General features: G+C 36.8%; 1 protein-coding gene across 1 annotated transcript; it reads right to left on the bottom strand.

The window, feature by feature from the left end:
• Positions 1-1235: 1235 nt before the first annotated feature.
• On the bottom strand, positions 1236-5182 carry LOC145063057 (PI-PLC X domain-containing protein At5g67130-like). The gene is made up of 9 exons (XM_079010653.1): positions 5048-5182; positions 4878-4961; positions 4669-4791; positions 4455-4592; positions 3716-3814; positions 3319-3622; positions 2690-2913; positions 1596-1682; positions 1236-1523 (listed from the first exon to the last, which is right to left on the bottom strand). The coding sequence occupies exons 1-9, from the start codon at positions 5051-5053 to the stop codon at positions 1374-1376; spliced, it is 1215 nt and encodes a 404-aa protein (XP_078866779.1). The 5' UTR covers positions 5054-5182; the 3' UTR covers positions 1236-1373.
• Between the last annotated feature and the right edge of the window lie 17404 nt (positions 5183-22586).

Genomic DNA, 22586 nt, shown 5'->3' on the forward strand with positions numbered 1-22586 from the left:
GTTAGGGACTGTCCGAGTTAAGAAAAAAAAAATAGGAACTAAACGTACATATTACCCCAAACCATAGGGATCATTCGTATAACTTACTCAAATTTTTTATTAAATTCTAGTTTTTTATTTGTTTATTTAATTTGTGAGTTGGTTATTTTAGATGTTTTGTCCATACAAAATTTGACTATGATAAATGAGTCGGCGATTACCATATGCGGTCTTGTATTAAATCCATATCGAATAAACTTGTCAACATCGATAGTCGAGGCATTGATTTTCACATTTGCGTAAGAAAGTCGAGGAAGTCGATTTCTAATAACTTTAAGAAAATTGTTTTATTTGTAACAAATTAGAAATTCGATATTAACTTTGTTTGTTTACTAGTTTTTCTATAGTATTGACTACGAGTGATTAGAAGTCGTTGCATTTTGATATTTGGTTTTTATTGCTTAGAAATGATATTTATTGTGCATGAAATCTTTTTATTATTTAACAATGGTTTTGTTTGCGGAAAAGGAATATCTTCAGAAAACTCTCAATATTTTGAGAAATTTTTTAATAAAGTTCTTTATTTTTTTAAAAGAAAAGTCTCGACTATTTAATTTTTTGAATAGAAAAGCCTAAAAAACCGACTAATATATTCACTTTAACCCTTTTGACCTGTTCAACAAGTCATCTAACAAAATCGTTAATTTTTCCAAAATACTGAGATTTTTCTATAGATTTCTCAAAATTTGTATCTACTGTATAAACATATTTTTTACATAATTATATCAATTTTTACGTATTTATGTATTTTTTTAAAACTTTTTATATGTATATGTTTACGGGGGCGGGGGCGGGGGTCAGAAGAGGAATTTGAGGGCAGGGGCAGGGGCGGGGGTGGAAAAGATGGAGATTTCAGGGGCGGGGGCGGAGGAACATAAATTTTTTGGGGGCGTGGGTGGAGGATGCAATCCCCATCCCGTTTGCCCCAGTTGACGTCCCTATTTATTTAGCTTTATTCATAGTTGGTTTCTATCTAATCACTCGATCATCTTTGTATTTCCCTCATCCTTCTTATTTAACAAAAGTAATCTTACCATCTCAAAACACAGATCAACGGATTACATTCCTCAATCTTCTCACGTAAATGCTAGAAGAAATTAATATATGTCAACTAAATATAAAATTTAAATTAATAATTTACAATAATAAAACATTATAAACTTTAAGAAAAAAAAAAAAAAAAAACCACTTCACAATTCACAAATTCGCTAATCACATGCAATTCAATCACTAATTCAATTTTGTGTGTTTAAAAAGCAGTTAAAACGACATACGAAAAAGTAGGCAAGTCGCTGACGTGTAATATTTCTAAAGCTTTAACTACCTTTAGTCCTTTACAAAGACAAAATCAAAGTCAACACCACCAAACCTGTAAGAAACAGCCACGGTTGACCAGCCTTGACCGCCGTGCTTTTCCCTCCTTTAGTTGTGACCGGAGCAACCTCCGCCTCCGGGATATTACACGCTCCAAATGTCATATTTGGCTGCACAATAATTAAATTTTTTAAGTTATTTAAATTTTAAAAAAAAAAAAATTTAAGTTTGAAAGTGATTACCCTGCATGCTGAAATACTGTTACAACCACAAACTAACTGCCCGTTAGCCATATCTACTGCCGCAGGTGCACCCCCGCCATTGCTCCTCTGAAAAAAATTTACATTTTTTTTCACATGTGTCATGTATATTTAAAAGAATTACAAAAATGGTCCCTAGCATTCTGGTTTTTATTGTGTTTAGTTATAAACTGAGATTTTTTTTTCAATTTTGGTCCTTATTTCAAGGTTCCATGGACCAAAACTCAAAATATGTTTCAGTTTTGGACTAAACATTATAAAAGTCAGAAAAAGACAGGGACCATTTTTGTATTTTACCTTTCGATTTAAATTTTAAAGTGAGTCACAAAATATGTCATTTTAACGTGTTTGGTCAGAAATTGAAATATTTTTCAATTGTGGTCCTTATTTTAAGGTTTATATCTATTTTCGTCCACAGGGCTTTCTGATGCTGGCCCTCTTTTAAGGTTTCAAATCAATTTTAGTATAATTTACAGAAATGGTCATTCTTATCATGTTTAGTCTAAAAGTTGAAATATTTTGCAAATTTGGTACTTATTTCAAGGTTTCTATTTGGTTTTGGTTCTTGTTTTAAGTTTTCATGTCAATTTAGTCCTTATTTCAAAGTTTCTAGTTACAAAAATTGATATTAAACCTTGAAATAAGGACTAAACACAGTACAACTCAAAAAGCAAAAGGACCATGTTTTACAATTTACTCTAGATAAAAAGTAAAAATACAAAAACGGCCCCTATGCTTTGTGAGTTTTCCCTGTTTACTCCAAAAATGATTTTTTTTCAACTTTGATCCCTACTTTTAGGTTTTGTATCAATTTTGCTCCTTCTTTTAGGACAAAACCCATGTGAAACCTCGAAACAAGGACCAAATCTAAAAATAAAACCAATTTTAGACTAAACACAGTTAAAATAATAATAAAAACACAGGGGCAATTTTGTAATTTACTCTTTTAAGATTAAAGTGAGCTGTAATAAGGTTTGCATAAACTAGATGGAAAATGTAAAATCACATAAAAGGACATTCAGCTATATAACTAAAACCAACATTACAAGGGTATATTTGGAAAATATTGTGAATACCTTGTAGAAGTCAACAGCAATGAAATTAGGCCACCTTTTATGGTCTAGATCATGGCATGTGTTCATCATGTTTATTAATGGGGCTGAATTTTCTTTGCAAGCTTGGGTAAAATCGGGTGTATCAGGAAAATAGTTCATTAAAACAAGTGACCTTGATGTAGTGTTCATGGTAGGGGATTCAGCTCGATTAGGGCATAAACCACTTTTCATCCCATCCGTTCCATCTGCAATTTCAAAGTCCGTTAACTGAGGGGTAAAATGGTCATTTACTTTCATCGAGTTCAAAAACTTGAAACAATCTTCGTTTATACATAATACACCACTTTATTATCTCTCCCGTTGTTTACATATTACATAAGGTTTGTTTTGTATCCTTTATAGAATGAATATACCGTCTGAATAAGACTAAATGACCATTTTACCCTTACATTCCAAAAAAACAAATTTCACAATACTTCATCAATTTTCACAAGAGTTAAGTTAGTGTCTTAATATATGTGAACAAAAGGATGTTTCTTTGGACTAAATGAAGGAGAGGAAATGACCGTTTTACCCTTCTATGATTATAAAACAAATAGAGTTATATATGAGTGTTTGAAAGTTAGGAAATGGAGATGTTTTAAACTCACATTGATTCTCAACCATGTATTTCCATTGATATGCAATTCCTTCTGTGCGTTCTTTAGAAGATTTGGAAGTGAAAACCACTAAACGGAAATTTTGTTTGACCATAAAGTCAACTGTGGGCCAATCACCACCATTGCTAGGCATTTGAGCTACTGGAAACCAGAATTTTCTCAAACCAGCATTGTTGAAGACATTAGTTAGACCATTTTGAGAGGTAACATAATCTTCAATGATTATAGTCACAATTTCAGTAGGATTCTTTTCCAAGAACTCTCGAATCTCTTTCAGAACATTAATGGCAGGTTGCTGATGATAAACAGTAAGACAAAAGGTCACTTATTTAAGTTAAATTGTTTTTGACATGTTAGAAATTCGGTAAGTTGTTAATTAAATACTTACAAAAGCTGTGTAATTGAAGCATTTTCCACCAAAGGAATGACATAACCAAATGTCATTCTCAAAGTCATACATATCAAGCATCAACCCTCTCACACCATTCTGTAAAGAAAGTAAGCAGATAATTATTAATGGGCTTTTTATTTTTTAACAGGTTGTTATAAAACATAAGGTGTTGTTAAATTTGTTATGTCATTCTTTAATTAAGTCAAACACAAAACTAACTTCATTTTCCAGTAGGGAAACCATATAATAATGAGCACTATATTTTATTTGAGATTATTTAACTACTTTACCCATGTTAGTCTCCATGAGGGTTAGCACAACTGCATAATTATTAAACAAAGACAAGCATGAGAGATTATGTTATTATTATATGCACTTCATCTAACCTTTGAAGGCATATATACCTTCCTTCATTATACTTCCATGTGGTTGGTAGGTTACATACTATATTCAATGAGAAAGGAAACACTTTTTTGGGTTTAAATTGTTCATACCCCACATCACCTAACTAAATTGGTTATATCTGTGAATATGATAAATGATTCGTTTGTAAGCCCTAAATTGATATTGAATCAATTAAGAACTGTACAAAAAATACATGATAGTCATAAAAGATCGTTAAATCCCTAAACAATATAACTTAAACAAGCCTAAAATCAAATTACTCAAACAACAAAGCTTTATTTCTGCCTAGAATTACTACCATCAGTTGAAGAAAAAAGAGAGAGAAGCTTACATCGAGCTGAGAACTAACAGAATCCTGCTGATTCGTCGGAGCTAGAACAACAGAGCCTGTAACTGACGTTTCTCCCAATCTAGCAAACGAATTGTGCGTCGTTAACCACGAGTATCGATTGAATGGCAATCCTTTCGCCTGTAATCACACTTAATCACATCAAACAAACACACATTCACAATGATTTTCACACGCATAACATACTAATATATACCTTAGAGAAAGGACTGAGAGGCTGAACGCGAGTACACCGAGGACGAACATTTCCGTCAGCGACGCAAGCCTCACAATGTAACCCTGAGTCACAGTTTTGATTATTTACGCAGGTTTGTCCTTCCTGATAGATTATCCAAAGTTCAAATCAGTTCAACTAATTAGCCATAAACAATACCTTCCAAAACATTCACCAGTTCGAAAATCGACCTTGAGTGCTGCAGCGTAGGTGATCACGAAAACTGCGACGAAGAAAGTTGCGAACAACAACACATTGCATCCAAATTTGATTCTCTGCAAAATTCAAGTAGCATCTTTAGCTTGTTGTTGATGAAACCAAAAATACATACATGACAGTTATAGAGAAACAGAATCCTTGCCTCCATTGATGATGTGAAGGAGAAATTTGAGGTGATATACGTACGAATGTGTCTATATATTTGGGATGAAAGAATTTATCCAATTTATCGGTTTGCTTGAATGTCGGTTTAGTTGGTAAAGATGAACAGTGTATATTCAAATGGCGTGCACTCTGCACTCTGACGCCCTGCCATTGTTATTGTACGTCGTTTTTAACTTTTTATGCTTTTACTTTTGAGACAAAATTATGAATTTTTAATTAATGACCTCTAAAAAAACTAAATAATTGAGGATTACAAATTTACAAAAACAACATGATTTTTAATTCAATTTAAAATGTAGATATTAGCAAATATTAGGAGTTACACTTATTTCTTTATATGAACATCTTTACTGCTGAACGTTAAATTGAAATTAGGCCATTTATATTTAGGAAATTAGGATTACGTATACATTCTATTTTATTTTTAGTTTTTTATATCTTTAAGAAATTAAACACATTTTAAATAATCCATCTTACGTGGAATCATGATAGTTATGTCTTATATCAACAAACAATCGTATAAAATAAGCCATTGCGTAAGTCTTTAAATTTAGAGCATTTACTCATTTTTAACTTTTACCTTTTTAACAAAAAATCGATATAAAAAAATAAAAAAATAAAAAAATTGTTTGAGAGTATGAGTTTAAATTTTAACTTTATACAAAAACTCTAAAGCTAAAAGTTATTTCACATAGTGTTAAACAAAAAAAAGTCATTTTTAACTTTCGTATAATCATGATAGCAATGTCTTATATCAAGAAAATATTGTATACAAAAAAGTCATTGCATAAGAACTTTAAATTTAGAGCATTAGTCGTTTTTAACTTTTACCTTTTTAACAAAAAATTGATATAAACAAAAAATTGATATAAACAAAAAATATGTGTTTGAGAGTATCAGATCTAAAGTTTGGGTGGCCATGCACGAGCTTTTGGTGTTATTTCTCCATTTTGACCTAAGTTTGTGCTTTATACATGCATTGGACATGCATGACTGAAAAGCATCCATCCTTGTTATGTATTAGGCCTTATGAAGCTCTCTAGAAAGTGGGAAATGATGGCTTAATAGATTGAAAGTTGAATCTGTTAAGCTGTGGGAGCCCAGATCCCATGACATGGCATTTTAGTCGCCACGACGTGGCGACTGGGGTTGCCTAATTGTTTTGTCTTGGAGTGCCTATGACGTGGAGACCTGCTGATGTTGACTTTGATCGTTGACTTTTGTCCATGATTGACTTTTGGTCAACTTAAGGGTTTTAGGGTGTAGACTGAGAATGTACCTTTTTATTGTTGTTAGGTGTCTCATAGTAATGGTTTACACTGTGTGAGAGCTACTGTGGTTAGTTGATATCCGTAAGGTGAGTCTTCTGAATGTATTACTATTACCTATGTCATAGTGTGCATGTTAGACTAACTAAGTCTTATTTGTTATTGTTGTTATACGTGATGCGGAGTTGCTGATATCTCCAAGGCATGTTGTTAATGTTGGAATAGTGTCTAAGGCTGTAACTATATCCGGTTGTGCATGGTCCTTTTGGGTTGCCTTCACCATAGCAACTTGATAGGATGATTTATTAAGAGAGAGTAAATATTATTAATATATTATGTGAATAATATAATGAATAATATATTGTTATTTGATTAATATAAGTCATAGAATTAATTAGAATTAATTTGGTGACTTAAAGAGATTAATTAAATAAAGGGGTATAAACTGTCAATTGTTTGATAGTTAAGCTTTAAACTGTAAATCCATTTGGATATACTATGGACGAATTCTAAGAGGATTAGGATAGCTAAAATCGTCCATTAGAGTTATCTAGGAATGGATTTGGATAGCCTTAAGAGAAGATTATCTGATAGGGACTTATCTGTAATCATTAAGGAATCTACAAGTATAAATAGACCCCATGGCATAGGGAATTCGACACTTCTGAAAAAGCAAGAGAACTCTGGTCGAATTCCTCCCCTCTCCTCTCTCCAAAATCATCCTCCTTGCTTTGGTGTTTGTAAGCCATTAGAGGAGTGACATTTGTGACTCTAGAAGCTCCAAGACCTCAAGATCAACAAGGAACTCAAAGGTATGATTCTAGATCTGTTTTAATGTTCTTGTTTAACCTAATTAGTAAATTAGAAGTCTTGGATTCAAAGCATGTTTATTAGAAAGCCTAGATCCAAGCATTAGGGTTTTGCATGCGCACATAGGAAAGTTCTTATGGCTAAAACCCATCAGTGGTATCAGAGCCTAGCTTGGTTTTCTGTAAATTGTTGCTTGATTAACTGAAACAAACCTGCAAAATTCGAATTTTTGGTTTCTGAGTCATGGACTCGGCGAGTCTCAAAGTGGACTCGGCGAGTAGGCCTGACTCGGCGAGTCCATTTGTGCACTCGGCGAGTCCAGGCGTCAGGAATGGCCAGATTCGGGATTTCTTTGTGTTTATCTTATCTTAACTTACCATAAACTAATTAGATCAACATTAATTCGTTTTTCTGATAAATATGACTATTATCTTGATCTAGTTAAGGGTAATTATCAACTAATTAAATATTTAATTTCCTTATATGATAATTAATTAATTATTTTAATTATTTTGGTAATTATCTTAAAAAGAAATCTTGAATAAATCAAATATAGATAATTAGGATATTAATTGTTAATTGGAATTATTTGTTATTTGATCCTCCATGTTTTAAATGTTTAAAACCTACCCTCATGTTTTGAAATTTACTTTTGTGATTAAAAGCTTTAATTTAGACAACTTAAATTTCAAACCCTAGATTTTAAAAGTTTTAAAATACAACCCTATACTAATATGATATTACTAGAATAATATATATGTATAACTAAATGCTAGTCTTACCGTTAGTAGGCCTCATTCACGAAGCCGGTCTATAAGGTGGGTATAAGGTTGCGGCCTATAAAATGGCGCTTAATGGGTGTACACTCACACCCACCGCTTGCTTGATTGGTGGAGGGTCGTTAGCCGAACGGGTAGGATAGGGCAACCTCATCCTCTCATTAAAAGTATAATAAGAAATACAAAGTAACTACACACATTTTAAAAAAAAAAAATTCCCAATCCTAGTTACTTTAGGAAAAGTGAATTGATGCAATCCCATGAAATTACACTTTGCACCTTGCTAAGATGTTGGTGGAGCGTGTGTGGTTTACCGGCACACTAATTGGTTCTAAGCGAAGGTGGCAAAGGGTGATTCGTTGTTTATCATAGTTCGATGGAGCGTGTGTGGTTTACCGGCACGTCGAATAGGTGATTGTTACAATGAAGGCGCCATGTGAATTTGCATGGTAATTCACACCCGCTTTGTGATCCTCGGCATCCCAGTCACAAACAAGAGGGGCATATCGAGATTTAAACATGCCATTGAATAGATTCAATGAATCTCATCCGAACCTAGGAATTCTCAAAAACACTTAGGACTAATAGTGTAAGCTTTTGATGGAGAATTAGTGAATCGTCATTCACTTACCTTCAATTTATTTGCATGTTAGATTACGGCATCCCTTTTCTAGTATGTAAATGTTATTGTTGGATCCTAGCCCTAATTTTCTTATTGGGTGATAATTAGGGATTCTTATTCAAATCTATCTTTGTCCTTTTCTAATTGTAGATGTCGAACACAAACAACGCTGCTGCTAGTTCTTTCACATTGATGAGCCTTTGCCAAAAGGTCACCTTCGATGGAACGAACTTTAGCGAATGGATAAGATACATTCGCACCATTGCTCGCTATGAGGATAAAGAGTATGTCCTCGATGAGAAGCTCGAGAAAATCAACCCCGAAATTGCTACTCCCGCCGAAATCACCGCCTTTGAAACTCATGAGCGAGATGCAACGAAGGTACATTGCATCATGATCGCCACCATGAACTCCGAATTCCAAAAGTCCTACGAGGACATGTACCCGTACGAGATGCATCAAGACTTATTGGAGAGGTACCACCAAAACGCGAGACAAGAGAGGTACGAGATTTTCACTAACATGATTTCCGCGAAGATGGGTCATGGAGAATCACTTACCGTGCACTTGCAAAAGATGCAAAGGTATGTTGACCGCCTCCGCAAGTTAAATGTTGACTTCGGTGAAGACTTGGCGATCGACATGGTGCTTCACTCTTTGCCTTCGATGTACAACCAATTTAGGATGACCTACCACATGAACAAAGAAGAGGTCACCCTAAGCAAGCTCCAAGGTCTCTTGAGGGTTGCTGAGAGCAACTTCAAGGACAAGTCTGTTGCACCCACTCCCAATCCGCCCGCTGCTCCTGTCTTGGCTATTGGACAAGGGAAGGGAAAGAAGAGGAAAGCTTCATCCAAGAACCATCGCAAGGTGAAAGCCCGAGATGGTGCCTCTTCTAGTGGGACCAAAGTTGATCCCGCCAAGCCCTGCTCTAACCCGAAGGAGGCAGAGTGCCACCACTGCCACAAGATAGGACATTGGAAGAGAAGCTGCCCGGATTACCTGCAAGCAATCAAAGAAGGAAAGATCAAGCCATCTTTCGCAGGTATATATACAATCAAATCTAACGATTCTAATCATGCTATTTCTTGGGTTCTTGATACCGGTTGTGGTTATCACATTTGTTCTAATGTGCAGGGACTAAGAAGAAGTAGGGATGTGGAGCAAGGAAGGATCAATCTAATCATGGGGAACAGAAGATCGTCGCCTGTGACCAAGATTGGAGTGTACTCCTTAGTGCTTAGGAATAGTTTAGTTTTAGATTTGAACAATTGTTGCTATTCGCCAGAAATGGCAAGAAACATCATTTCATTTCATGGTTTATATAGACAAGGATTTAGATTTTCTTTTAATAATGAGAATGGTTCTATTTTGGCTTATCTAAATGGTGTCTTTTACTTTGAAGTTATACCATGTAATGGAATATATGAAACCGTTATGATTGTTGATAACTTAGGAAATGATGTCTTGAATATTGATTCTTCCACTAGTATGGATAAAGCTTCCTTGTGGCATTGTCGTCTTGGACATGTCAACAAGAAACGCATAGCCCAACTCCAAAAGGATGGAGTGTTGGAGTCATTCGACCTTAGGGAAGATGACACATGCGAGTCTTGTTTGCTTGGAAAGATGACTAAGTCGCCCTTCACAAGTACTTGTGAAAGGGGCGAGGGTCTATTGGACCTAATACATACCGATGTATGTGGACCGTTTAGATCAACCACGAAGGATGGGAACCGCTTCTATGTGACTTTTACCGATGACTATAGTAGATATGGGTATATCTACTTAATCAAGCAAAAGTCAGACACCTTTGAAAAGTTCAAAGAGTTCAAGAATGAAGTGGAGAATCAATTGGGCAGGAAAATCAAGATGCTTCGATCCGATCGAGGAGGAGAGTACCTAAGTCTTGAATTCCACGACTATCTCAAGGAGTGTGGAATAGTTTCGCAATTGACGCCTCCTAGGACACCGCAGTTAAATGGTGTGGCAGAAAGGCGTAATCGAACCTTATTGGATATGGTTCGCTCTATGATGAGTCGTGCTTCACTACCAATCTCTTTTTGGGGGTATGCCTTAGAGACTGCCGCCCATATCCTTAACCGAGTCCCTACTAAGAAGGTTGCCAAAACACCTCACGAGATGTGGACAGGGAAAGCTCCCTCGTTGGCACATATCAAGGTTTGGGGTTGCGAGGCTTTCGTAAGACGAGATGCTCACGACAAGCTTGAACCTCGAAGTGAGCGATGTATTTTCATCGGCTACCCGCAGACATCCTTTGGATATCTCTTCTATAGACCGAAGGACAATGTTGTCTTCGTTGCAAGGAGAGGAGTTTTCCGAGAGCGAGAACTCATAAGCCAAGGAGACAGTGGGAGGCAAATCGAACTTGAAGAGATTCAAGAGTCGATAGATGAAGGAACCTCTACCGCTGGCACTCAACCCGAGGAGGAAACTCCGGTTGAACCGATTGACGAATCCTTACCTCTTAGACGTTCCGATAGAGTTAGAGTTCTACCCCAGTTTTATGGTTTTCATATTACTACCGAAGGGGACACGTATATTAGTGATGGAACACTAGTAAATCTTGATGAACCTAATAGCTATAAGGAAGCCATGGCAGGCCCGGAGTCTGCAAAATGGAAAGAGGCAATGGATAGCGAGATCCAATCCATGTATCATAACCAAGTTTGGAATTTGGTTGATTTTGTGCCCGGACGTAAGACCGTTGGGTGCAAATGGATCTTCAAGAAGAAGACCGACGTGGATGGAAACGTACACACATATAAAGCGCGATTGGTTGCGAAAGGCTTTACTCAAACTCCTGGAGTTGACTATGATGAGACCTTCTCACCAGTTGCGAAGATTAAATCTATTAGAGTGATGCTAGCTATTGCCGCATTTCATGATTATGAGATTTGGCAAATGGATGTCAAGACCGCTTTCCTTAATGGGAAGCTGGCTGAGGATGTTTACATGGCTCAGCCCGAAGGGTTTGTGGATCCGAAGCATCCGAATAGAGTGTGTAAGCTTGAAAAGTCCATTTATGGACTTAAACAAGCGTCTCGCAGATGGAATCTTTGCTTCGATGAGAAAGTCAAAGAGTTTGGATTTGTACGAAGCGAAGACGAGTCTTGTGTATATGTCAAAGCCAGTGGGAGTATAGTAAGCTTTCTCGTCCTATATGTTGATGACATATTGCTCATAGGAAATGACATCCCGACTCTGCAGGAAGTTAAGTCCTGGCTCGGGAAGTGCTTCGCTATGAAGGACCTCGGAGAAGCTTCTTACATTTTGGGAATAAGGATAGTGAGAGAAAGAAGTAAGAGACTAATTGGACTTAGTCAGAACACTTACTTGGAGAAGGTACTGAAACGTTTTAGTATGGAAAACTCAAAGAAGGGAGAATTACCAATACAAAGTAATGCCAAATTGAGTAAGACTCAAAGTCCGAGTACCGAAGCTGAGATAGCAGAAATGAGCCGAGTACCATACGCTTCCGCAATTGGCTCAATCATGTACGCCATGACTTGTACTCGCCCTGATGTAGCTTTCGCTTTGAGCATGGTTAGCAGATATCAAGGGAACCCTGGCAAAGCCCATTGGATAGCGGTGAAGAATATCCTTAAGTACCTTCGGAGGACGAAGGAATGGTTCTTAGTCCTCGGAGGAAGTGATGACTTGAAGGTGCGAGGGTATAGTGACGCCAGTTTTCAAACCGACAGGGACAACTACCGTTCGCAGTCGGGCTGGGTCTTTACCCTAAATGGAGGAGCAGTGACATGGAAAAGTTCCAAGCAGGAAACCGTAGCTGATTCAACGTGCGAATCAGAGTACATTGCAGCGAGCGAAGCGTCGAAGGAGGCAATATGGCTAAAGAACTTCATCAGTGATCTTGGAGTCGTACCTGCCATAAAGGAGCCAATGGAGATTTTCTGTGATAACGAAGGTGCGGTTGCCTTAACCAAGGAACCAAGGGATCATGGTAGATCAAGACATATCGACAGAAAATATCACTTCATCAGACATCGTGTAGAAGAAGGACAACTCGTAGTAAAGAGGATATCATCAGAAGATAACCCAGCAGATCCGCTTACGAAGGGACTGAGTAGGGTTAAGCACTTACAGCATGCTAGGAGTATTGGGCTGAAGGATGATATTAGCATAGATTAGATAGTATTAGAAACGTGTAATAGATAAATGTAAATTGACATTTGATGATTAAATAAAGGAGTTTTATTTATGAGTAATGATACTATCTTATGTTAATTGTTTAGCTATTGTTTCACTTTGCATGTTTTGACTTCCAAAATAATTGAGTTTATTAGGAATAATCGAATTATTCAAATAGTCCACAATCGTTCATATGTTGGGAGTAGATATGAAAGAAGATTGTCATGAATTGGTGTGTAGAATGTCTAAATGGTGTTAGACATAGCAAAGGATTGCTACAACGTTCATGAGTGCTTATGAACTAGTTTTGAGCATTGGAATAAACCCGCGCTTGCTGGAATCACCTTGTGGAATACGATATAGAAGGTGATCGCAAGACGATAATATCATATAGTCTTAAAACCTAGATATATGGTTTATTATTTGTTAATTGATTGTACATTGATAATGCGAAAACGCATCAGTAACTTGGTGTTATAAAACGTATTGTTGTGTATAGTTGGTTAATGAATAAGTAAATGCATATAAGTCGAAGTTTATCTGTAACTTTTATCTAAGAAGGTAAAAGCGATATCTCGGCCGCTCGATGATTTGATTTGACTTATGTGTCGGGCCCGGTCAGAACTGAATTGATATGTTCGATTAAGTTCTATGTCGAATAAATCAGAGATCGAGAAACCTAAATGCTTGACTAACCATTCCATAGGATTGTCAGCATGATATCTAGCAGAGGACTGTACGTTCCCTTATCTAAAGGACAAGATTGATTAGATCAGAGTTGACAGCGTCTTTGAGAGCTATGATTGCAAACCAAGTTGTACTAGTATAGTTACTAGACTTATCCAAGTGGGAGACTGTTGGAATAGTGTCTAAGGCTGTAACTATATCCGGTTGTGCATGGTCCTTTTGGGTTGCCTTCACCATAGCAACTTGATAGGATGATTTATTAAGAGAGAGTAAATATTATTAATATATTATGTGAATAATATAATGAATAATATATTGTTATTTGATTAATATAAGTCATAGAATTAATTAGAATTAATTTGGTGACTTAAAGAGATTAATTAAATAAAGGGGTATAAACTGTCAATTGTTTGATAGTTAAGCTTTAAACTGTAAATCCATTTGGATATACTATGGACGAATTCTAAGAGGATTAGGATAGCTAAAATCGTCCATTAGAGTTATCTAGGAATGGATTTGGATAGCCTTAAGAGAAGATTATCTGATAGGGACTTATCTGTAATCATTAAGGAATCTACAAGTATAAATAGACCCCATGGCATAGGGAATTCGACACTTCTGAAAAAGCAAGAGAACTCTGGTCGAATTCCTCCCCTCTCCTCTCTCCAAAATCATCCTCCTTGCTTTGGTGTTTGTAAGCCATTAGAGGAGTGACATTTGTGACTCTAGAAGCTCCAAGACCTCAAGATCAACAAGGAACTCAAAGGTATGATTCTAGATCTGTTTTAATGTTCTTGTTTAACCTAATTAGTAAATTAGAAGTCTTGGATTCAAAGCATGTTTATTAGAAAGCCTAGATCCAAGCATTAGGGTTTTGCATGCGCACATAGGAAAGTTCTTATGGCTAAAACCCATCAGTTAACCCATTGGCACTACTAATAGTCCAGGGTTGCTGTTAGCCCATAAGGCGTGTTGTTAGCCCATCGGACGTGTTGCTAGTCCACCGAGCGTATTGTTAACACATTTGGATTGCTGATAATCCACAGGGTTGCTGATAACGTATAAATGTTTATTTATGATGTGTTGTATTTGATATTTTGGGGAACTCACCAAGCTTCATGCCTACAGATGTGGATTAAATGTGTTTCAGGTACTTCAGATGATCTTGGGAAGGCGAAGACTTGATTGTACACATCCACCTGCAGTTTTGTGATTTCTCATGTTTTGATACTTTGATATTTTAGGATAACTATATTTGATACTTATGATTTTATTGACTTGGGTTTTATGAAAAAAATGCTTTATCTAAATTAAAAATGAAATTTTTTTATAAAAAGTGAGACGTTACATTATCCGTGAACCAGATTAGAAGGTCAAATGCCACTAGAATAATGGAAGAGGTTTGGAAAGATGTTAACCTCCACCACCAACCACCAACCACCATGTTGTTGGCACCAAAGGCTACCATCGCCACCACCGAGGAGTAGGATGCGACTTAATCCTTGTCAAGATATCAGACATGCCCAACTGACACCTTCCAACTCACTACTCTCGAATAAATACATTAATCTCTTTTTCTTTCTCCCTCTTTCTCACTCTCTCTATAGTATTCATTTATCCCTTGTCTCCCCCACTTCATCCATAATTATAGACAGAGAAAGTGATTGTGCGTCTATGTTTGTATGTGTGTGTGTGAGAGAGAGAGAGAGAGAGAGAGAAAGAGAGAGAGAGAGAGAGAGAGAGAGAGAGAGAGAGAGAGTGTGTATGTGTGTGTGTGTGTATGTGTGTGGCCTAATGAAGGAGGATGTTGGTAGAAAGCTGATAATCAAGTCCAAGCTGAAGTGGGTTGGTGTTGGAACCCATTTTGACGATCGTTTTGTGCGGAATAAGAACATCTTGAGATTTAACAATCGTAAAAATATGAAGAACATAAAAGATGAGTAATCACATAATTTACTAGAAAGAGAGAAATAAAATATCACATAAACAACATGGGTTGGGAAAGATAACTCTCCTTTGGTGGGAGAGATCCCACCACACACTCTGTCTCTAGGAACTACATTTTTGGTGCACTCTTACAATAATACATGACCATCTCTCTATATTTGTAAGGAGAGAGAAACTAAACAATACAATAAAGGGAATAAAATAACCTAACTATCACTCATAATTTGTAGAGCATTTCTATGCTCCAACATTCTCTCCCTAAATGCTCGCAAATGATGAGGGATACAAATAAAGTGATAAAAGGCTAAAAGACACAGTAACCGACTAGCAAGTGTTGTAATGAAAATGAAACATAATGAGAACCAAATGCTGAAATGTCTCTATAAAGGTCTTCGGCTTCAAGGTCACCACTCTTGAGGCAGAAAAATAAGATCCAAATCTTCAAACTAGTCATAACCACAATGATCAAGTAGAAGATCCAATAAAATCACACTTCGGCATCAAAAATTCTGAAACATCTCTAGTTCTCGAATCATAATACACCTAAAATTCTTCAAAAGAATAATCTACTAAAAATATGAAACATCCTGTGGTAGAGTCTGAATAATAAATAATCTGGATCCGGTAAACATCTAGTAATGCCAAAAATTTGATCTGTAAAAGCCAAAAATCGGTGTCACATCGCATAACTAAATAAATCATCGTCTTTAGAGGTCTTCAAAAACCCAAACTCAAACAATCATAAAATCACATCTGGATGATAACATAATATTTTCTCCCTATTTTTGATAACCAATGACCGGATATCAAAAATGAATAAATCATCTGGATGGAGAGTGTCGGGTACCCAAAGCTTTGCATGCTCTCCCTAGATGTATGAAGGGTCTCGATAAAACACGAGAACGAGAGTAAAATAAATACTCTTCGGTCATCTATAGCCGGTTGATTTTGTCACTGAAAACTGCTCGAACAAATACAAAAGTAACAAATAATAACTTTGCATGAAAAAATCTTTGTTGTGTTGATAAATACGGATGTACCCAAACTGAGATGTCGGAACTCCTAAAGTGGTCTTCAAAAAAAATAAAGTTTGCATGCTCAAGATACATGGTTCGTCAACCGAAGATAAAGAGCGACAAGTCATAAAATCCCGTAGAGCGAAGGTTGCGGAACAATTTTGTTGATCAGACACAACTGCGGTGCAATCCTCACGAAGAAAAATATGATGTCCGACTGCGGTATGGATTAATCCTCATGGAAAGAATAATAAAATTATTCCAATATAATCAGCAAGAAGTAATCCAATGTGACTATCATAGGTTGGGTTGTGGCAAAAATTGGTATTAAAAAAATAATTGGTTTTAAAATAAAAGAAAGAAATAAATTGGTTTTAATAAAAAATAAAAGGCTAAGGTATGTGTTGGGTTTTAGCAAAAAATTAGCTAAATAAAAAAAATGGTGTAAAAAAATAGTGTTAAAAAAATTAATGAGTGTTAATTTAAAAAAAGATATGCCCGAGAGGGGCTAATTTTCGAGGCGGGGGATGATATCAGAGGGGAGGAGTAAAGAAGAGGAAGGTTGAGGAGGAAGGAGGAAACACGAGGAGGGAGGAGGAAAAAGAAGGAGGTTGCGGGTTGAGAGGTAAGGAAGAATGAGAAGGTAGTATGCAGGTTGAGAGGGGTAAAAAAGAAAGAGAAGGTAGTCTACGAGTTGAGAGGGGTAAGAGTTGATGGCTACCAAGGAGTGATACTGAGGAGGGGGGTCTTCGGGTGAGAAGGTATGCAGGTTGTGCGGGTTGGATCAGTCTACGGGTTGGTTGTGAGGGACGCGAAGAGTGAAGTGAAGATCAACTTCTGCGGTTTGAGGCGAAGGGCTGCAGGTAGGTCTGCGGGATGCGAAGAGGCTGAAGTGAAGAATCTACGGGAATGTCTGCGGTGCAAGGAGTAGTTTCCGGATGCGAAGTCTTCGGTTAGATGTCTTCGTGAGGAGTATAGCTAGTTGCGGTGTACTGCAGATGTTGCACAAAGTACCGCATATGATGGCCACAGCAGACGCTGCGCACCCGAAGACTTCAGAAGACCTCGGTATGGGTTTTAGCACCTCGGGTAGGGCAAATTTTTTCAGTTTTGGTCCTCAGTATTGAGCTCTGAGAATGAGTGGGCTGACGATAAAAAAAAGGCTATTTTTCATGATTTTTTTTAACCCGAAGAGGTTAAATCTTCATGTTTACCCAAGGGAATCTTTCCTAAGGCATGTGGGGATGAGGTGGAGTATTGGAAAGGGTAAAATATGACAAAAAGTAGGAGAGAGAAAGGCATAAAGTAAGGGGAAAAGACATGGGTCAAAGGAAAAAGGTTGAGCATCCAGGGGATTTATGGGGACAAAAGGTGATTGGATGAGTCAAGTCAGATGGTTTTGTTTTAGGAGGAAAATAAAAGGTGGAGTACTCTTTCTAAAAAGAGTAAAGAGGACAAATGTCTTTTTTCCAAACAAGTTAACTACATCTATGATATCCAAAGAAAGATCTACCAGTAACATTTAAGAACAAAAGAGCTAGAACATCATACCTCTTGAGATGAAAAAAAACTTGCTGCTAACATCTTCAAAGAAATATTCTCCACTTTCTTCAATAAAAAACCCAATATTTTGTGTCTATTTCCAGAGCATAAATAAAATGCTTGGAGCAAATTCTTCAAATATTTTTAAACAACAAAAATCATCTTCATCCTTTTTCTTCTTCTTCTTCAACAACAACATAAACACTTTGCAAACCCGGGTTTTTAGTAGAAAAAATGCACGAACAACAACTTTTTTATTCTTGAAAGCTTGAATCAACACTCAAAAATAGAAAAACTCATCATAAGTACATCCGGTTTTGAACCCGGAAATTCTTTCAAAAATCGAAAAAATCATCAAGATAAGAAAACCGATCGGGAGTCGTTCCCTTGAAATAGTCGTTTGAACCTTCAAGGTACGAATTTGATACCAGTTGTTGGAGCCCATTTTGACAATCGGTTTGTGCGGAATAAGAAAATCTTGAGAGATAACTCTCCCTTGGTGGGAGAGATCCCAGCACACACTCTCTCTCTCTAGGAACTACGTTTTGGTGCACTCTTACATTAATACACTAGGTGTGATACCCGTGTATTACACGGGTTGATTTTAAAAAAGATTAAACATTAAATTAAAGTGTAAACATAAAATATTTTTTAATATACAACTTTTAAAATAAGAAAGGAAGTAAACGTATTTATTGCAATTTAGTATCATATATATGATATTTAATACTTTACATATAATTTATATAATTATGACTTTAATTTTAAAAAGAGTAAATTACACGAACGGTCCCTATGGTTTGGGGTAATTTGAGCACTTGGTCCCTAACTTATATTTTTAACTCGAAAGGTCCCTACAGTTTGTTTTTGTTACGTGTTTGGTCCATACTGTTTGTTTTTGTTATGTGTTTGGTCCTGTCTTACCTAAAAAGACTATTATTTAAATAGAAAAAAATGGTGGAATAGGTAAGGAAATATGAGGGGGTGGGGTTGGGGGTCTTTTTATTTAAATAAACTAAAAATTCAAGGGCAAAATAGTCTTTTTAGGTAAGACAGAGACCAAACACGTAACAAAAATAAATAGTAGGGACCTTCCGAGTTAAAAAAATAAGTTAGGGACCAAACGCGCAATTTACCCTAAACCATAAGGACCATTCGTGTAATTTACTCTTTTAAAAATTGAAACAAATCAAAATTTGACAAGTGGATAATATTTATTTCAAAAATACCACAAAATGACAAGTGTCAAAACTCATGAGAGATTGACATGTGTCAAAAAAACCTTCATTTATTAAGGATGATTTAATACTTTACATATATATAAGTATATGACTTTAATTTTAAAAATTGAAACAAATTAAAAATTGACAAGTGGACAATATTTGTTTCAAAAATACCACAAAATGACAATTTTCAAAACTCATGAGAGATTGACATGTGTCAAAAAAACCTTCATTTATTAAAGAGGATGACCATCTCTCATTATTTATAAGGAGAGAGAAACTAAACAATACATACAATAAAGGGAATAAAATAACCTAACTATCTCTCATAATTTGTAGAGCATTTTCATGTTCCAACGGTCGACTTAGTTAGATTGATATTCTCCATTTTTTTCACCCACTTTCTTCTTGGAAGAGTACATTACAGAGTACCAAGCCATCACGATTTTCTCTTGGCGACCAATTTTTGAGAATGCAAAACTTTCTTATAAGACCATCTCCAACCTATCTCCTTTTTTTCCTTTAAAAATGGAGTAAAAAATGGGGCAAATAGTGTTTCATTTCCAACCATATTCCATTATCAATATAATATTCCGATGATAAGGTCTTTTCAATTTTAACCCTACATTTGAAAATTGCTTGCATTTTAGCCCATATGTATGAAAATGTTGCAAAATGGCCCATAATGGCATTTTTATAAATTGGGGGTCGAGCTCACGTACGATGGGTGTACATGCCTGATCCATAAACCCTAATTTTTAGGGTTTGGACCCTTTATAAGCATCATTATCTCCTTAAGGCTCATTCCCTCACCAGCCTCCAACCTACTTTCGACCTCCCACACAAACCCTAATCCATTTAGAGCCTTCTTAAGCATTGTGTGTGTATTTTAGTAATCTTGAAGGAGAGTGGAAGAAGAAAAGATCACCTTGGAAGAGGGGGACTCTTTAGATCTAGAATAAAATCATCTTTTGGCATCATTTAGAGGTATAAAGTTCTGAACTTGACTTGTATTCCCTTAGATCTTGTTAGTTCTTGATTTATGAAGCATTTTGGTCCCAAGTCTTGACCTTTATGAGTATGACATACTCTAGCCCACTTAAGTTGTCCTTTTAGACATTTTGAGAGGTCTAGAAGCATAAAAATATGATCTTGGCTATTAGTTCTTCCCCATGCATGAGTTTGGTTGTCTTAATGGGTTAAGAGGTTAGGGTTTTTAGTATTTAGCACTTTATGGCCATGCAAGACCATAAAGTTGGAAACTTTATGGTCAAGGACAACATTTGGGGCATGGATATGTAATTTGGACATAAAGGCTTAAGTATTAATCTCTTAATAAGTTGGGAAATGATCCAACTGCATACTTTGGGCTTACTAAGTGGTACGCTACGCGTATGCGGTAAAGCCCCCATGCCTGGTCAACATCCGAGTACACCCCACTGTGGCAAGTATCGAGTGTTGATGGTTCGGGCAAGAGGCCCAAATTTGTTGATGCGAGAGGGAAGGGCCAGCAAGGTCTGGCCATTGTGGCAAGTGTGATAGGACGCATGATGGGGCGTGCAGGGTGGGTGGTTATGGCTGCTTCAAGTGCGGCCGAACTGGTCATATTAGCAGGGATTGTACCGCTACCACCACCACCACCCTGATATCTGGTCTGATTTGATTTCATTGCAATCAGAGGGGCCATGAGAAGGCCCATTGTTCGAGTTTAGTTGCAGCAGGACCGATGTCAGCACCTGCTCCTGCAACTCTTCGGATTACTGACCGTCCGTCAGGGCCGGGCATATACACCTGTGGTTAAGAGCAGGGATTTTCAGCTGGCAGCCAAGGAGGCTCGTGCAGCTCCCAATGTAGTGACGGGTATGTATCTTCTCTTTATATATATTGAATTACATGCTTATATTTATGTGTTTTATTTTAGGATCGTTCCTTGTGAATGGTATTTTTGTGTTGATATTGTTTGATTCGGGGGCTACCTGATCTTTTGTATCGCTTGCACTTAGCGAGAGGTTTGCTGGAGCTCCGGGGGAGCTGGATTGTCCTCTAGATGTCGAGATTGCAAATGATAAGTCTGTTCAGGTTGCGTGGGTTCATCGAGGTTGTATCCTTTAGTTATTCAGTGAGCAGTATTTGGTGGATTTGGTTCCCATTCCTTTGCGTGGGAACAAGGTTATCATGGGCATAGATTGGTTAAGCCCTAATGGGGCTGTGATCGACTATGAGCAACAGTTGGTCTAGATTCAAACCCAAAGTGGGGGAGAGTTAGTAGTTCATGGAGAGAGAGCTCGGTGTGGTCCGTTATTATGTTCAGCAGTGAGGGCCATACACGTTTTTCGACAGGGTTGTTTTGATGGGTTTTAGCTATAAGAATATCCTATGTGCTCATACAAACCCTAATGCTTGGATCTAGGTTTCTCTATTGTACATGCAAGTCATCCAAGACTATAAACCCTAGATCTAGCATATGATAATCAATGTAGCATATAAATTAGATTTTAGATCATACCTTGATTGTTATGTAGCAATAACAATCAAATCCTCCTTGTATTGACTTTAGAAAGCTTAGAGTCATAAATGTCACTCCTTTAATGGTTCACAAGCACCAAGAGCAAGAGAATGAATAAGAGAAGAGAAGAAACACCCAAAAATGTGTAGAAACCCTAAGGATTCAGTTGCCCAAGGGGTCCTTAAATAGTGAGGCTATTAGGGTTATCTAACAAGGAAACCCTAATTTGGATGCTTAAGCCCTAAGCAACCCATGGACTCCTTCCTTAGCAAGCCTTGGACGATTTCTAATGGGTTTCCCCATAGAATTCGTCCAACCTTATATTATAAGGTAATCTATAGCCCAATTGCAATTATCTTATAATTACAATTTAAGTCCCTTAAGTTTAATTAATCTCTTTTAGCCACAAAACTAATTACCAATTAATTCTTGACCAATATTAATTAAACAATATGATTTCTCCTTTAATATATTATTCTCATAATATATTAATAAATCATAATTAATTCTCTCTCTCTCTCTCTCTCTTCATAATTCATCTTATCAAGTTGCTTTGGTGAAGGCAACCCAAAAGAACCATGCACCATCGGGTCAAGTACATACCAAAATAGTTATGGACTTAGACACTAATCCAACATGTTTCGGATATGTCGTCTATGTTATGGCTACCTGAGATAAGGGCAAGGCGACTGTGGATGATGTGTTGATTGTGTGGGATTATCCTGATGTGTTTCCAGAGGATTTGTCTGGCATGCATCCGGAGAGGCAAGTTGAGTTCAGGATTGATCTGGTTCCAGGTGCGGCTCCGATAGCCACTGCATCACATCAGTTGGCTCTTCCTGAGATGCAGGAGTTGTCTACACACCTGTAGGAGCTATTAGACAATGGATTCATTCGACCGAGCAGTTCGCCTTGGGGATCACCGATCTTTTTTATGAAGAAG

Source organism: Lactuca serriola, chromosome 7 (assembly GCF_051521515.1).
Source record: "Lactuca serriola cultivar US96UC23 chromosome 7, Lser_US96UC23_V15, whole genome shotgun sequence".
Lineage (NCBI taxonomy): Eukaryota > Viridiplantae > Streptophyta > Magnoliopsida > Asterales > Asteraceae > Lactuca > Lactuca serriola.

Excerpts from the sequence above, each read along its gene's own strand:
- LOC145063057 (XM_079010653.1), bottom strand. Across the intron at positions 4,792-4,877 it reads CCTACGCTGCAGCACTCAAG|GAAGGACAAACCTGCGTAAA; the intron begins GTCGATTTTCGA and ends ATAATCTATCAG. Across the intron at positions 3,623-3,715 it reads GCTTCAATTACACAGCTTTT|CAACCTGCCATTAATGTTCT; the intron begins GTAAGTATTTAA and ends GTTTATCATCAG.